The 17,313-nt window shown below is 35.7% G+C and overlaps 1 protein-coding gene across 3 annotated transcripts in view; it reads right to left on the bottom strand.

The window, feature by feature from the left end:
* The window catches only part of SOS2 (SOS Ras/Rho guanine nucleotide exchange factor 2), a 100,409-nt gene that overhangs the window by 50,100 nt on the left and 32,996 nt on the right, over positions 1–17,313 (bottom strand). For all 3 annotated transcript variants that reach the window (XM_082647326.1, XM_082647325.1, XM_082647327.1), the window contains exons 5-7: positions 10,290–10,493; positions 5,988–6,131; positions 2,983–3,093 (exon numbers count right to left, since the gene is read on the bottom strand). In XM_082647326.1, coding sequence (XP_082503452.1) covers positions 2,983–3,093; positions 5,988–6,131; positions 10,290–10,493 — 459 coding nt within the window. The remainder of the gene's footprint in view (positions 1–2,982; positions 3,094–5,987; positions 6,132–10,289; positions 10,494–17,313) is intronic.

The raw sequence follows: 17,313 nt of genomic DNA, 5'->3' as shown, positions 1-17,313 counted from the left end.
TCTTCACTGTCAAAATAAATAGCCAGATCAGACTAAATTTCTGCAACAAGTCTGACTTCATTCTTAACTTGAAATACACATGCTAATGTCACAGTCTTACATACAGCAAGCATCTGGAAGAACCTCTAACTGTTTCTAACATAAAACATGCAGGTATGAGAACTTTACAAGCCTCACCTCTCCTTTATCACAATGTCCAATGAATGATGAAGTACTTTTTAAAAAAAGGTAATATTCACCCTTGTTACAAACTTCTCATTTCTTAATTTTTAGATAAACACGACAAGACAAAGGTACATATGACATTTCAACTACCGAGAGTTTTTAACACAATCACCCCATCCCCTGCTTTTGGAACCCTTTTTGCTTTGCACTCAATAAACTCTCCTTCAGGAGCAATCCTTTTTTTTTTTTTTTCTTTTCCCTGGCTGGTACCCTGGAGGTTTTTACACCTTGGATCAATGCATAATGAAAAATTCAATATGACGAGAAGTAATGTGTAAGAAAAATTGGAAGAGAATGCAACAACACAAACAAGGTTAGACTAGAAACTAATTCCCTTAAATATATCTGTACCCTTATATTGCCTGGAAAATCTTAGTGTATAGCTAGGGTTAGGTATATCCCAGTTTTGAAAACTAATAGTCTGCAGAATAAATGATTTTCTAAAATTTATAAGGCATTTAAAAGTTACTCATGTTGATTTTAAATGTCATTAAGGCTGACTTATTTAAAGTGGTATTTCTCCTCATCAGGTAAACACAGACAGAAGCAATATACAAAGTGAAGAAAGGGTTCGAGATGCTGCTTTTAAAATATATACTCATAGGTAAACCCTCCCATAACTCTCACCTATTGTTAACTCAAGTAAACTATAATTTGTTTAACAGACTTTTACCAGGATATGCAGAAATTAATTTCTTTTATCATTTAAGACAGTGATACAGATTATGCTAGAAATAATTTTATATATTTTATATACAGTGCTTTAAGTGGAACCAAGATGAAACTTTAAAATTAGCCTACAAAAATCATTTGTATTGTTAATTAGCACTGAAATGGCTACTAAAGTGCATTCTAAAATATTAACGCAACGTGTTTATAGTGTAAGGAGTCCTCTAAAAACAACACAAGCTAATGTCTGACTGTTTAATATGTGCCAAATGTGTTTAGTGTATTCCTGTTTAATTTTCGTAACCGTAAGAGGTATACATTATCATCATCATTTTACAAATGAGCAAAATGATTCTCAGAGATTAAGTGACTTGATCAGGGTAAGACAACTATTAATTGGCTCAAAGCCAGAAGTTCTGACTCCAAAGCTCATATTCTTAAAGTATGCCTACATCTTCTAAAGAAGTTTTGTTGTGTTTTTTTAATTAAAAACTTTTATTAAAGTTTTTTGAGAAAACATTACTTTTTCATTTTACAAATGAAGAATCTGTTTTAAGTTAATACAGTACAAGTGAGTTTGGCCTGAAAAGGGGTTTTATATCTAACTCTGAATTTTACTGAATATCTGGAACAACAGCTTAAATAATTGGGTCTTAAATTCAAATTTCAAATCCCATTCAAATCCCATAGTAAGAATTACTAAGCAAGTAAGAATAAAACAAGAAATGTTGTGAGTGCTTTTGATGAGTATGCAAAGATTTTATAAGCAGATTTTTCCATTTAACTAATGCCTACTTCATGGTTTATATGAATATATAAGATTTAACTTAAAGAATTATTCCTTCAATTAAGTAAATTTTGAGAATTAAGTGTAACTTTTATTCCAAGTTGACAAGTTTTTGAGTAGAGTAGAAGTAGAAGATGATAATAATGGGAACTCACAGTAAAGGAGGGAGGCAGGTAAGTTGTTTTGAACATTTATATTTGAAGTCCTCGTGGGATATTCAAATGAATTAGTTTAAAGGTCAGCTGGTTATATGAAAGTATATACATACACACACATACATCCACTGTTCAAAAGAAAGTTATGACTTGAGAATACAAATAGGAAGTCACCAGCATATAGGTGAAAGCAAAGGGCATGGATAAAGTCACCGAAGGATAGCACAGAGGAACAGAACAGCAGGGGCTGCTAACAGAAGTTGGGTAACACCTGCAACTATGGAGACTGAGAAGAAACCAGAGAAGATGAAAATTAGGTGTAAGTAGTATCATAGGAGTCAAAAAGGACAACAGGGGTACTAATAAATACTACAGACATAAATATGAAATCAAAATATCCACAGGATTTGGTGGTTAAGTTCACTGTCAAGGGCAGTTTTTAGTGTTACATCCTGATTAGAACACAGATGGTAGCAGTTTGATGGAGAATGATAAAAAGTAATATGAAGACAACTGGCGACAAATGGAAAAAACAAAAAGGGGACGAGCTAGAGTGACAAAGATTTGTTTATTTATTCGCTTGTTTTAGGACAATAAAGATTTGACCATATTCATATGCTAAGGGAGAAGAGCCAGTCTAAATGCAGGAAGTAGTAGTCAAGGATCATCAATGCCAATGTTACCTTTTCTTTAAGTGTTGAGAGAGTAAAAATATAATTTTTACTCTCTCTCCACTTACTCTCATTTTATCTAACTGCATTACTGAACCAATTAACTTGCATACTCTCCATTAATATATCTATCTCCTTTAAATGACAGGCCTGATAGAGAAATCTGTATGAATATATGTGAGGATATTCTCCACTCTTCATGATTTTGGTTTTATCTCCTGTAGGGAATAAGATCCTGAAATAGCTCTCCATATTCATCTCTACATCTCAGATCCAGAATGTGCCAGATTTTTCTAGTCAATCAGTATTTGTGATGGTATTCTATAAAAGGTTTCCACATTAAGGACAAATTGAAAAAACTCAAGACAGAAAACAGAAAACAACCTAGAATAGGCTTACAATTAACAGATTTTGAAGGACTGGTGAAATATTTCTTTAGTTGCTTTATTAAAAATAACATTCAATTTAAGTTTACCTGAAAGTGTAGAGCCACTGCAGGTCTGGCCATCAACTTACTGAAATGTTCATTAAATTTTGGTGAAAGAATATCCTGTGATAATGTTTCATAAGGATCAAATGCTTGTTCCTATTTTTTTTTAAAAAGGAAAACGTGTTAGGTTTAAAAGAACATCTTTTCTACTAATATGGCACAGATTACTTAATGGCAAATTTTTATTTAAGTCCTCCATTAGGTTTCAGAATTTTTTTAATTTCAGGGACAAATAATGACTATGGCTGTAACTTGGAAATGTTTAATAAATGTAAGTAATGACCTTGGGCAATGGATGACAAGAAGCTACTGGTCATAAGTTAGGTCACTGACTTGTGGTCACAAGTATCAAACTATTAAAATGTATACGCACATTTACCCCAGATAAACAAAAGGTGTACTTATTAGTAAAATAAGGCCAGGATTTGAAATTTCAGTTAGGTTTACCTAGGTTGAAATGAGTTTACACTGAGGATTATTTTCAAAGGAAGCAAAAAGTGATATTCCCACTGTTTTATCCACTCTCCACTTTTTCAAAATTAGAAAAAGAAAGCAAAGACTAACATACAGTAAACTAACAAAACAGAAATTGCCCATATTTTGTCCATGTTTATACTGAAATAAATTCCTATTATTTTATAATAATCAATATCTCCAATGTTTAGCTAGAACTAAGATTTGTTTCATTTTTGTAAGTTAAAAATGCAGTATGTTTTTCAGAAAATAACAAGTGTTGGCAAGGATGCAGAGAAATTGGAACCCTTGTCCACTGCCAGTGGAAATTGCAAAATGGCGTAGCCCCTGTGGAAAACAGTTTGGCAGTTCCTCAAAAAGCTAAACAAAGAATTACCATATGACCCAGCAATTCTACTCCTAAGTATATACTCAAAAGAACTGAAAACAGTGACTCAAACAGATACTCATATGCCAATGTTTACTGTAGCATTATTCACAATAGCCAAAAAGGTGGAAAAAGCACAAGAGTCCATCAACAAATAAACGGATAAACAAAATGTGGTACATACACACAACGGAACATTATTTAGTCACAGAAAGAGAGTTCTGATACATGGTATGACATGGATGAACCTTGAAAACATTATGCTAAGTGAAATAAGCAGACACAAGAGAATATTGTAATGATTCTACCTTTATCAAATATCTAGAATCAGCAAATTCACAGAGACAGAAATAGATTAGCGGTTACCAGGGGTTATGTGGGAGGGAAGAATAGGGAGTTATTACTTAATGAGTAGAGTTTCTGTTTGGGGTGATTAAACAGTTTTGGAAATAGATAGTGGTAATGGTTTATAATACTATGAATTTAATTAATGCTGTTAAACTGTACACTTAAAATGGTTAAAATGGCAAATTTTGTTATATGTTTACCACAAAAATAAAATAAAAATTAGAAAATACATTTTTTAATACATGTTTTTGAACCATGATATCTTTAAGAGTACAACAAGCAACTAGACTACAAATTAATATGCTACGATATAACAATATTAAAAAACTTCAGAGCAAGCCTGAAAATCGCGGTTAGGCATCAGTAACTGAGTATTTCTATACTATCAGTTCCATTGTCTACAAAATGGATGTAATTAAAGTGACTTACATTTTCAGAAAAATTAGGAAGAGATTATAAAACTAGCAAATTTACATGATATCTGAAGAAAGCACTTTTAATACCTGTTTTCCAGAAGAAATAAAAATGGCCAATGAGTATGAAAAGATGTATAACATCATTAGTGTAAAAAGAAAAATCAAAGAACAATGAAATATTGTTTTTTCCTACTAGACTAGCAAAAATTAATGGGGTAATAACAAAAATTAATGGGATAGTGAAGATATGGGTAAAAAGAGGGCCTGCATATACTGGAACTTATCTGGAAGTAAATTTGGCAAAATGTTTCAAAGTTCTAAAAATGTACCTAGTCTTTAGTACCACAATTCCATTTCTAGGACTGCATCCTAAAATAATTACTAGGCTATGAAGGCATTATACAAATATGTTTGTTACAGTATTGTTTACAATAACAAAAAGAACTGAAAAAACCTACATGCTTAATAATAATAGTTAAAATATAGTGTCTCCATAGAACATGGTACTTTCAGACTTTAAAAGCTGTGTTGAAGTATATTTATTGGCATGGAAAATATTCAAGATATTGAGTGAAAAAAAGCAGGTTATAAAATAGTAAGATCCTATTTTTGTAAATATACACAGGTTTGTATGAATATGTAGACAAATGTTCATAAGGATAAATAAATCTTATAAAGATAACTAATCTCTAGGTATTACAAAATGAAGTTATTTTTGTCTTATTATATTCATCTATATTTTTCTGAATATTTTTACAATGAGCTACGTTATTTTTATAATCATTTGAAGAACAAAAATATGATTTGCATTTTGGGGAAAAAATATAAACTTCCTTTTTCATTTTTGGAAATTATGACTAAAATCCACAAAAGCTAAACAGCTATGGTCAATAAAATTTCTTTTCTTTCACCTTAAATGCACTTGCCATTAAAAAAAAAAAAAAAAAACCTTGGGCTTCCCTGGTGGCGCAGTGGTTGAGAGTCCGCCTGCCAATGCAGGGGACACAGGTTCGTGCCCCAGTCCGGGAAGATCCCACATGCCGCGGAGCGGCTGGGCCCGTGAGCCATGGCCGCTGAGCCTGCGCGTCCGGAGCCTGTGCTCCGCAACGGGAGAGGCCACAACTGTGAGAGGCCCGCGTACAGCAAAAAAAAAAAAAAAAGAAAACTTAAACATTACTAGTCTATCAACTTTTGCTATAAATATTATCATAATTACACTATAAAGTGTCACCATAAAGACAATGTAACTTTAGTTTGCTATTGGTTAAATCATAAGTATTTTTTATAGCAGCCAGCAGTGTCTTCTAATTTTCACAAATAATATCTTACCAATATCTTAATACAGCACTTAGGACTTTAATGAGAAAACAGTTTTGTAAACTTGCCTCTGCCAAATCTTCAAAACAGCTTCCAGCTAAGGGATGAGGGCTGCTTTCATCTGTCATTTCAACTGTGTCTTCAATTAAACCTAAAAGTTTCACGGTCAATTCATGTATATCTAAAATGTTACTGAAAATCTTTTCAATATCCTAAAAAAAAAGGAAGGTTAAGTAAGGCATGTCAGTTTGAGAATTTCATTTAAGAATTACTAAATATAAGTAATGTAAGTGTTAAGGATATTATTTTCACCCAATCACATACCAGTATATTTCAAGACATAAAATATTGAATATATTCCAAATTACAGCAAAAGTCAATCATGAATAAAGAAGAGAAATTTAAAAACCTCTTGGATTAGATTTAGAATTATTGAACAAAACTATATAGAATCTATATTTTCCAGTAAATTTACTGTAAATCTCATATGGTGGATGATTTAAGCAACTCTTTACATAAAGAATTTTGGCATTTGAGTATTTTAAAATTGGCTAAGTGCTAAAAGTCTTGATCAAGGTCTCACAGAGCTGGTTAATGACAAAAGCTGGGATCAAAATGAAGATCTGACTCCTAATCCAGACACAAACTGGTTTCACAATATGTGGCCTGTCTCTTGAATTTGAGGAGGAATTAAAGATTTCATTCAAGCTCTCAGGTGTGACTTTTATCTGGGTTAAAACATGTTAAGTCCTCTGGAAATAAAAAGACCATATGACTGATTATCCAGGTTATGGCCAACTATTTTTACTCACTCTGCATCTTGTAATGAAAGCATCACAGATTAAGGAACCTGACAGACCTGAGTTTGGATCCTGGCCCCACTACTTGCTAGATGAGTGACCCTGGATTAGGACAATAATGACAATTATAACAGTTTACATTTCTTGTTATTATGTTCCAGGCACTACTGTAAGTATTGATTACTTGACATGTAATTTCAAAACAGTCTTATTAGATAGATACTATCATCATCCTCATTTTACGAATGAGGAAACAGGCACAGAGCAGTTAAGTAATTTGCCCAGGGTCACACAGCTGGTATATTAATACCTACCCATAAAGTTCTTAAGAGGATTAAATGAAATGATTTCTATAAAATGCTCCTGGCATATATTAGGCCTTCCACAAATTTGAGCTTTCTGAAAACATAGGAGTAGGGCCCAAAGGAGTAAATTAAGATCAAGAGTCATTCATTCTTTTATCAAATATTTACTGAGTTCTATGCTCTGACCTTAGATGGCCTTTATTTCAAAAGTTTACAGTCTCATCTATGCTGAAAAAATATAGTAAATATAGAGATAGAGAAAAGGGATTCTCTCTTTCCCTTGACCCTTCAGTATTATAATAAAAATTTTCTATCAAATCAGCACAAATTCAGTGAAAAGAGACCCATAAAAATTAATTCCTGAGGAATGAAAACTGACGGAACACAGAAACGGCAACGAGGATAATATTAGCTAGTAGCAATTGTTATTAGCTAACAGCATTTGTTAAGCTTTTAATTTTTCACACCACTATAGACAAAACCCAATTATACTGTGGTATAAAAGAACCAAAATTCAAGTTCAACCTCCATAACTTATCATAACTATTTTATGTCAATTTCCTCACCGGTAAGCTAGAAATGATAATACCTGTCCTACCTATCTCAGAGAATTGTTAAGGGTCACACAAAATAGGAGAGTACTTTAAAAAACATAAAATGTTGACTACTTAAGGCAGTGTGTACAGTAGGAGTTATTATCAAATGTTAAACTAAATATGCATTTTTTAAAAAAGGATAAAAGCCAATTAAAAACACCTTAAGAATGAAAAAGCTAAATCAGGGACTTCCCTGGCAGTCCAGTGGCTAAGACTGCATGCTCCCAATGCAGGGGGCCAGGTTCAATCCCTGGTCAGGGAACTAAATCCCATGTGCTGCAACTAACAGTTCACATGCCACAACTAAAGATCCCACATGCCACAACAAAGACCCAGTGCAACCAAATAAATAAATAAATGTTTTAAAAAGAAAAAAAAGCTAAATCAGTTCCTAATCTTAAACACTCGGCCAGCTGTGTCTGAGCATCACTTCTATTAATTCATGTAATAGTTATTTGGTGGAGGAAGTCAGGAAGTAAGAGAAAAGCCAAATATTTAAAGTGAAAGACACTCAGGGACTTCCCTGGTGGTACAGTGGTTAAGAATCCGCCTGCCAATGCAGGGGACACGGGTTCAAGCCCTGGTCCGGGAAGATCCCACATGCTGCGGAGCAACTAAGCCCATGCGCCACAACTACTGAAGCATGTGCACCTAGAGCCTGTGCTCCTCAACAAGAGGAGCCACCGCAATAAGAAGCCTGTGCACCACAACAAAGAGTAGCCCCCGCTCGCCGCAACTAGAGAAAGCCTGCACGCGGCAACGAAGACCCAATGCAGCCAAAAATAAAAAATATAAATAAAAATTTTAAAGGTCATTAAAAAAATAAAGTGAAAGACACTCAGACATCTAAGAAAAAACAGATCACATGAGAAATGAAGGAAAGAAAAATAAATCTAAATTTAACCCCCCCCCCCCCAACAAAACAGTATTTGTCTAGCTAGATTCCTTAGAGTGGACTTCAGAACCTAGAGAGGTAGGAAAAACATGGACAAGTCTCCCTGGATCCCCATCCTACTCACCCCATTCCTATGCTGTCTTCAAACAGTGGAGCTCTGCCTTTGCTTATTTGACATTCTGTATAAACTTTTATTCTTCAAAAGTTCCACTAGTAAAACTTTAAACTACACCCTAAAGTACTTACCAAAAGACAGGAAAAAGCATAAGTCTTTCTTCTCTAGACCATACATTTCTTTCACCATCTTCAAATGAATGACTATAAATCTCAAATACTGCACAGCAAAAAAAGATCTTTTATTTTTTAAATTTTTTATTTTTGGCTGTGTTGGGTCTTCGTTGCTGCGTGCGGGTTTTCTCTAGTTGTGGCAAGCGGGGGCTATTCTTCGTTGCGGTGGCTTTTCTTGTTGCAGAGCATGGGCTCTAGGGTGCGTGGGCTCACTAGTTGTGGCTCACGGGCTCTAGAGCGCAGGCTCAGTAGTTGTGGCGCACGGGCTTATTTGCTCCGCGGCATGTGGGATCTTCCTAGACCAGGGCTCGAACCCGTGTCCCTTGCACTGGCAGGTGGATTCTTAACCACTGAGCCACAAGGGAAGCCCGAAAAAGATTTTATTCCAGTGTAATCCCCCTAATTTTGTGTCTAATTTTCATTGTCACTGCACTTATTATATATTAGTATAACAATTCACATATTAAAAAACACACAATATCCCCAATGTTCATAGCAGCATTATTTACAACTGCCAAGATATGGAAGTAAGGTAAGTGTCCCTCAACAGATGAATGGATAAAGAAGATGTGGTATATATACACAATGGAATACTGCTCAGCCATAAGAAAAAAAATGAAATATTGCCATTTGCAGCAACATGGATGGACTTGGAGGGCTAAATGAATTAAGTCAGACAGAGAAAGACAAATATCAAGTATATGCGGAATCTAAAAAATACGACAAACTAGTGAATATAACAAAAAAGAAGCAGACTCACAGATAAAGAGAACAAACTAGTGGTTACCAGAGGGTGTGGGTGGCAATATAGGGTGAGGGAGTGGGAGGTAAAAATTACTGGGTGTAAGATAGGCTACAAGGATGTACAGCAATTCCCCTACATACGAACGAGTTCCGTTCCGAGAGCAGCTTCATAAGTCCAATTTGTTCATAAGTCCAACAAAGTCAGCCTAGGTACCCAACTAACACAATCGGCTATACAGTACGGGACTGTAATAGGTTTATAATACTTTTCACACAAATAATACATAAAAAACAAACACAAAATATAAAGAAAACATTTTTAATCTTACAGTACAGTACCTTGAAAAGTACAGTAGTACAGTACAACAGCTGGAATACAGGGGCATGTTTGCATCTTTGAAAGTTTGCAACTTGAAGGTATGTATGTAGGGGACTTACCATATTGTACAACCTGGGGAATATAGCCAATATTTTATAATAACTATAAATGGAGTATAACCTTTAAAACTTGTGAATCACTATGTTGTACACCTTTAATTCATATAATATTGTATATTAACTATACTTCAACAAAAAATCTGAAAAAAATGAAAAATAGACAAAGCTAAACAACCCCACAATACTATATAAAACAATATTTTTTCTACATACTCATAAAGTATATGAAGTTACTATTTATGATTTTAAGCTACTATATGACTTTTTGGGGTAGACAGAATTTCAAACCCAAAAAGGTACTTACAGAAGGTTTAAACAGGTCTCTGTCAGAAAGAAAAGCTTCTCGAAACACTTTTATGATCATATTTAGTTCCCGTAGATACTGTCTTTCTTCTGCAATTTCAGTTCTGACAAGGTCATAGTAGTTTAATTCACCTGAAGAACTAGGTTCATCTTCACAAAGAGAAACCAAGCCTATGTCATCCTGATCAAACATGTCCATCAAAACCTAAGAAATATAAATCAGTAATGGATAAATTTATTTTCCTTACTGTTATAAGACCATCTCAAAGTACTTAGAATTAAAACATTATTAAACAATGAGAGTTGTGTGTATTACAGGCTAAAATTGTAAGAGAAAATCCAAAATAAGAGAAATATGAAAAGTTGAAGTGAGATAACATTCAAATGAAACTGGATATGGAGAAATAAATATTTATGAAAATAAGATAAATCTAATAGTGAAATATATATATACATATATGTACATATATACATGTATGTCTGTGTGTATATAAATACAGGTACATACGCACACATAAACATAAAATATATAATAGCAAAAAGAGCACACATTTGGAGAACAACAATCTGAACCAAAATTCCAGTTCTACCACTTACCTGTGATTACAGACAAGTTATTTATTCTTTTGAAAGTCAGCTTCCTTATCTGTAAAATGTAACTGATCAAAGAATTCAATGAAGTAATGGACATAAAACGCATACTATTAGGTCTGGCAAACAGTAGGCATTCAAAATGGTAGCTTTTTGTCCTACTGTAAGGATGCTTGTGTGCACTTGAGTAGAGTTTAAAGGAGAAAAGTGAAATGATACGCAAAATGTATTAACAGCGTGATGCTTTTCTGATGCATATTCACTACATCAACAACTGCTATTAAGTACATTTGTTAAAATCAAGCATCTCCTGGAACTTCCCCTGGTGGTCCAGTGGTAAAGAATTCACCTTACAATGCAGGGGATGCAGGTTCCATCCCTGGTCAGGGAACTAAAACCCCACATGCCGCGGGGCTACTAAGTCCGTGTGCCACAACTGCTGAGCTTGCCCGCCTCAACTAGAGCCCACGTGCCGCAAAACTACAGAACCCACGTGCTCTGGAACCCACGCACCATAGCTACAGAGTCTGCGCGCCACAACTAGAGAGAGAAAACCTGCACACCACAACGAAAGATTCCACATGCCTCAATGAAAATCCCATGTGCCACAACTAAGACCCAACGCAGCCAAAAATAAATAAATAATATATAAATCTTAAAAAAAAAATCAAGCACTCTACAGATGCTTAAATTGCTATAGTGACAATTTCCCCTTTCAGAAAATAGTGAAGATTGCTACTATGTTTTTAAGTCAACCAACAGGCAAGAACTAGCTGTATATCAAAAGCAACAGGAAAAAGGTGACCATACTTCTTAGAATTAAAAATAGTTTTAAAAGAAAAGAAAAATTGGACCTACTTAATTATATACTCCAGACTGACTGAAAACTACTTTCTTAGAGTTTAGGGGAAAAAAAAGGCACAATCCCAAAAAGGAAGCTCCAGAAAGTAAAACAATTTCAAGGGGATGAGAGGAAATTCTAACAATACAGTATGAGATATTCATTCATTCATTCTCAAAAACATCTATTGATCACCAGAAATTGTGCCAGATGTTAGTAAGACACAGCAATATGCAAAATAAACATGAACCCTGCCCTCCTGATCTTCTTTTAAATCTAACTCAAAAATATTTCTTAAATCTGGTCAATTCTCTCCATTCCCCTCCATGCTTCAAATCAGACTGTTAAGCAATCACATCTATTAAAAGGTCTTACAATATGATCTCCCTGCCACTGGTTTCTTCCCAGCCCCATTGTCAACGACACTGGATTTCATTGCTTTCAGCACACAATTCTAATTTCATGAAGATAAAGGTCATTCACAATCTAATCCCAGCCCACTTCCCTAGCCTCATCTCCTGTGATACTTTAAAATCCATCTTCTCCTCATTGCCCCCACCTCCACGAAACTTACCCTCCTGCCATCATTACCTCTGATTTCCAGCCACATTAGACCTTTGAAGAAACCACTGGGGCTGCACAGAGAATTAGCTAATGAAATCTGATTTTAAGCAGACAGAACAGAAGGTATGACACAGAACAGTCTTCTCTTCCCCACCAGAGATACTTTTAAAGTAGTCTGTACTTGCTCTAATTTCTTACTTCTCAAGCTCACTACTCTATTGAAACTGCTCTCACTAATGACCTTTAAATATCGTTTTGTTTTCTCTAGTTATTAACACAGCTGACCAGAACTTCTTAAAACTTTCTCTTCCCTTGGCTTCTCATACACCATTCGGTCAGTGAGGCCTCCTTCTCTACTACTCACCTTTTCCAACATCCACTGCAGGGTTCCATTTTTGGAACTGTTTTGGTCACACAACACCCAAAATCCCGAATGTAAATGCTATAGGAGTCAGGTAGATAATATCATGTTAATACATAAGAAGAGGTGATGGGGAATGTGGCAAACTAGAAGGTGCATGCACCTAAAGAAGAAAGGCACTGTTCAATGCCAACTATTCTGTCAGGCATTTTCATTTTCTTTTCTCAAGAAGAGTCTGGAATATAGATTTTATAAAGAATTTTCATATTTGTAAATATAAACAGACTGCAAATAATTCAAAATTTTAAGAAATAAACCTGGAGTCCTTATTCACTATCAGGCCACCAATCTGAAACATCTACTATACTTCCTCCTGAGTGAGCTCATCTTCTTAAACGATTTTCAGTTACTAGATAATAACTCCCTAAACATTTATCTCAGCATCTCTTTGGACCCTAGGCAAGTGTTACCAGAAGCTTGCTAGATATCTCTGTCTGACAAACCTATACATGTACACTCTACTCCAGAATCACTAATCACAGCATCATCTCCTTGGCTGTCATAGCTAGAAAACTTGTCACTACCCTAGACTTAACACGTCTCCAACTTCCACACCAAATCAGTCCCCAAATCCTGTTAACTCCAACTCAGAAACAGCTCTTAAATCTCATCAGTTCCTTCTATTCTCCTGTCTAGAATGTCTGCTCCTACTTCTCTTTCCTTCCAACCCTCACATTTATTCATCTGATAAATCCCTAGCCATTTTCATCACTTAGCTAAAATATAATTGTCTTTGTATAGTTTTTCCCAACTCTCCCTGAACTCTATCAAAATCTTTTCCATTGGCTTCAGTCCTCCATTAGCAATTCTCTCTCTTTTCTATATAAGCACCTAATTTATATTGACATTTCTAAGGATAAGAGCCATGATTTCATCTTAAAATCCACAGTATTTGATACACAGTAAATGCACAAAAGATACTTACTTAAAGAGCATATATGTAGGGCTTCCCTGGTGGCGCAGTGGTTAAGAATCTGTCTGCCAATGCAGGAGACACGGGTTCGAGCTCTGGTCTGGGAAGACCCCACATGCCGTGGAGCAACTAAGCCAGTGCGCCACAGCTACTGAGCCTGCGCGCCACAACTACTGAAGGCTGCGTGCCTAGAGCCCACGCTGTGCAACAAGAGAAGCCACCACAATGAGAAGCCCGTGCACCACAACAAAGAGGAGCCCCTGCTCGCCGCAACTAGAGAAAGCCCACACGCAGCAATGAAGACCCAACGCAGCCATAAATAAATATATATATATATTTTAAAAAAAGAGCACATATGCATTTTATGTTTGTAAACTGTTAGACTTGTAATGAAAGGCTAAAGCCCAAGTGAGTTAAAGATCAGAATAAACGTTAGGACAATAAAAGCATTTTTTTGGTCATGTTCCAAACAAGAATAATAAAGGAGAATTGGTTCTTGGAACAGATGGAGTAATATTACAACAAAAGAAAAAATACAGAAGAACTCAACTTCTATAACACCTGGGCTCACAGAAATAAACTTCTTCAGAGCAGCTTTGTGCTCTCTTACTCTCTCTTGCCTTTCTTAAACATGAATTTTCCTCTTAAGCATGTATGTTCTATTTTTCCAGTCTGAATATTATTTTCCTTAATAGTTACAAGTATATTAGGGGTTGAGCTCTAAAATTCCTTCCTATGACCATCTAACTATTCTCAGCAATCTTTGATGTGCCAGAATACATCATATAGTCAAATGCTGCTTTTATTTTTAAGTGTAGAAAAAAGGCTGGTTCTCAAGTTCTCTATCAAATTATACGACCTTGTCTAGGAAATTACACAGATTCCTAGAAAGCATTTATTTGAATAGTTTATTAAACAGATGGTTTGTGAGCTCTTGAAATAGTGATCACAGGAAATCAGTTTAGGTTTACTAAGACCACACCATGTCACACTAATCTCATTAATCCATTCACATGACTAGTCCCACAAATAAAGTCATCTGTATCTTAGCTAAACCTAGGACAGTCTCTCATGACAAACTTGGAATCACAGTAGAAAAAGATGGGCAGGGGACTTCCCTGGTGATCCAGTGGTTACGACTCTGCACTCCCAATGCAGGGGGCCCGGGTTCAATCCCTGGTCAGGAAACTAGATCCAGCATGCCGCAACTAAGAGCCCGCAGGCGGCAACAAAGACCTGGCGTGCTGCAAGTAAGACCTGGCTCAGCCAAATAAATAAATAAATAAATGTTAAAGAAAAAGAAAGAAAAGAAAAGGATGGGCAAACTACACCCCATAGGCCACAGTGAGCCCACTGTCCTTTATGTAAATAAAGTTTTACTAGAATGCAGCCCACACTCATTGGTTTATGGCTTCCTTTCTGCTACAAAGGCAAAGATGAGTAGTTCTAAGAAAGACGTATAGCCTACAAAGCCTAAAATATTCAGCCACCCATCTGGTCCTTTACAGGTAAAGTTTGCTGACCCCTGAATTAGACAAAGAGGTAAAACAGTAGCTGACGAAAAGGCCATAGTGAAAAAAAGTGGTCATTTATTAACCTGGAAGGATGCCTCTAATAACATACATGAGAAGTCTCATCTCTTAAACTTTTCCAATATTTTTAACAAATAATTCCAACTAAAACAAACTAAGTTTCTCAGACTGGCATATATTACAAAAAGCTGGTATGATATCTACAATGATGAGTGACAAAATTCGATTTTTATAGTATCTTGATATGCTAGAGCATAGTCTCAGTAACATGACGGTTTTATAGAGAAAAACTTGAGTTCAAATTTAGATGAAAAAATATCAACAGCACAAGCTGTAAGAAATCAAAGATATAAGAGTATCTCATGTGGAAAGTCCCAGGGAGTTGAAACATCTGCAAATTCATTAAGCAAACAGAGTGATATGTGTGCCCAAAAAAGTTAATGCTGAAATTATAAAAGAACAGCATATAGAATAAAGGAGGTGAGCCTTTCATTGTACTCTGTGTTGGTCAGATCAAATCTAGACTGTTGTCTTTAGTTTTAGAAATCAGTGTAAGAGCAATGCAATAATGAGATCTGAAAATCATGTCACAAAAAGATTGGTTTTCAAAGTCTCAAAAGGTAAAATTTTAGTACATGGAAAAAAGCTTTAAATAACAGAATGACTTATTCTGAAAAACAGTTTGGTCTTATCTAATGTAGTCCAGAAAAGAGATTAGAATTAGTGAATGAAAGTTAATAGGAAATTCAGATGCAAACTATTGTACATAGTATGGATAAACAACAAGGTCATACTGTATAGCACAGGGAACTATTGATATATTCAATATCCTGTGATAAACCTGTGTGGATTGGTCTCTTGTAATTCTGAGACTGTGTAATTGTTTAGAATTTAACTACTTTCGCCTTTAAAAAGAGTCATGGAAAAGGTAACTGACTCAGATATGGAATAAAGTCTCTCCTTCCCACAGTCCCTCAATAATCCTGTACAAGGCCACTGTTTGAGGGCAGGGGGAGGGGAGGAATAGGGCAAATAAGGTAGGAATCCCTACCCGAGGGTGTGAGGAAAAGGTGAGGGGGCCCGCCTCAGCGTGCTAGCTCCTGAGAGGAGTAGGGTGGGTGTTTACTGGGGGCGGGGGGCGGGGGCTCACAACCTGGCACAAGACGTTAGAGATCATTCGGAGTAAAGAGACTATCCATATGATAGGGCAGCTTGATTCACGGTGCTGGAGCCCTCGTGGATAAGAAGGGTATTTGCACGGGACGGTGGACCAGCAGCAGCAGTGGTGCAACATGGGATTGTCAGAACTTGAGTGGAGTATGGAGAATGTATAAAGAGAAGAAGGGTTTCTATGCCAAAATAGGGTGCCTACACCAGTGGGGGGAGAGAGGCCTGCTGGGAGACTGGTCACATACAGAAGGATTGATCAAATAAATAAATGTATTAAGAAAAACAGGAGCCAGGTTTCTCACTATCAGATAAGGGAGTTACAAGTGTAAAAAGGGGAGGCTAAAATGAATCCTGTGGTGTTGAATGTGGATTGAAGAGATCTGTGAACTTATATAAAGAAAGATGAGAAATAAATATAAATGTGTATGTATATATGTATACACAAACACACACACACACACACTCCCTAATTCTGCCCTCTAAGAGACCAGAGCAGTGACACTCCAATATCAATGAGCTCATCTAGCACGAAGATCTTGGTTTCTAAATACCATTCTCACTAAAAGGAACCAGGATTTTTTAGAAACCAACTAATTCCAGGCTTGAGCAGCAGGTAAAGAACAAGTTGAACCTGGAGCATCTTGTGTCAAAAGAATGTGTTCAAAGAATGATAGGGACAGAGAAGCCAAATTGAAGGAGTTCCCATTGGCCAAATCTGAGACAATCTGAATATTAAATAATGAAGTGACAGGTTATGTTCCACTGAATAAGAATCAATGAGTCCATATTAAAATAAACAAAATAAATAAATTTAACCTGTGATGAGGAACAAGATATTTACATAGCCTTAAAATATTCCACAAAATATTTATTAATTACAAAAGGGAAAGGAGTCCTTTAAAGTAGAGAAGCCTAGAGGATGAACCCTTAATCAAGTGATCAAAGTGACTATCACTAGTAATGGGATACAGTGAAATTGTATGTTGTGTAAGA

This window comes from Grampus griseus, assembly GCF_964374135.1.
Source record: "Grampus griseus genome assembly, chromosome: 2".
NCBI classification, from domain to species: domain Eukaryota; kingdom Metazoa; phylum Chordata; class Mammalia; order Artiodactyla; family Delphinidae; genus Grampus; species Grampus griseus.
This window is presented reverse-complemented; position numbering and strand designations above follow the sequence as displayed.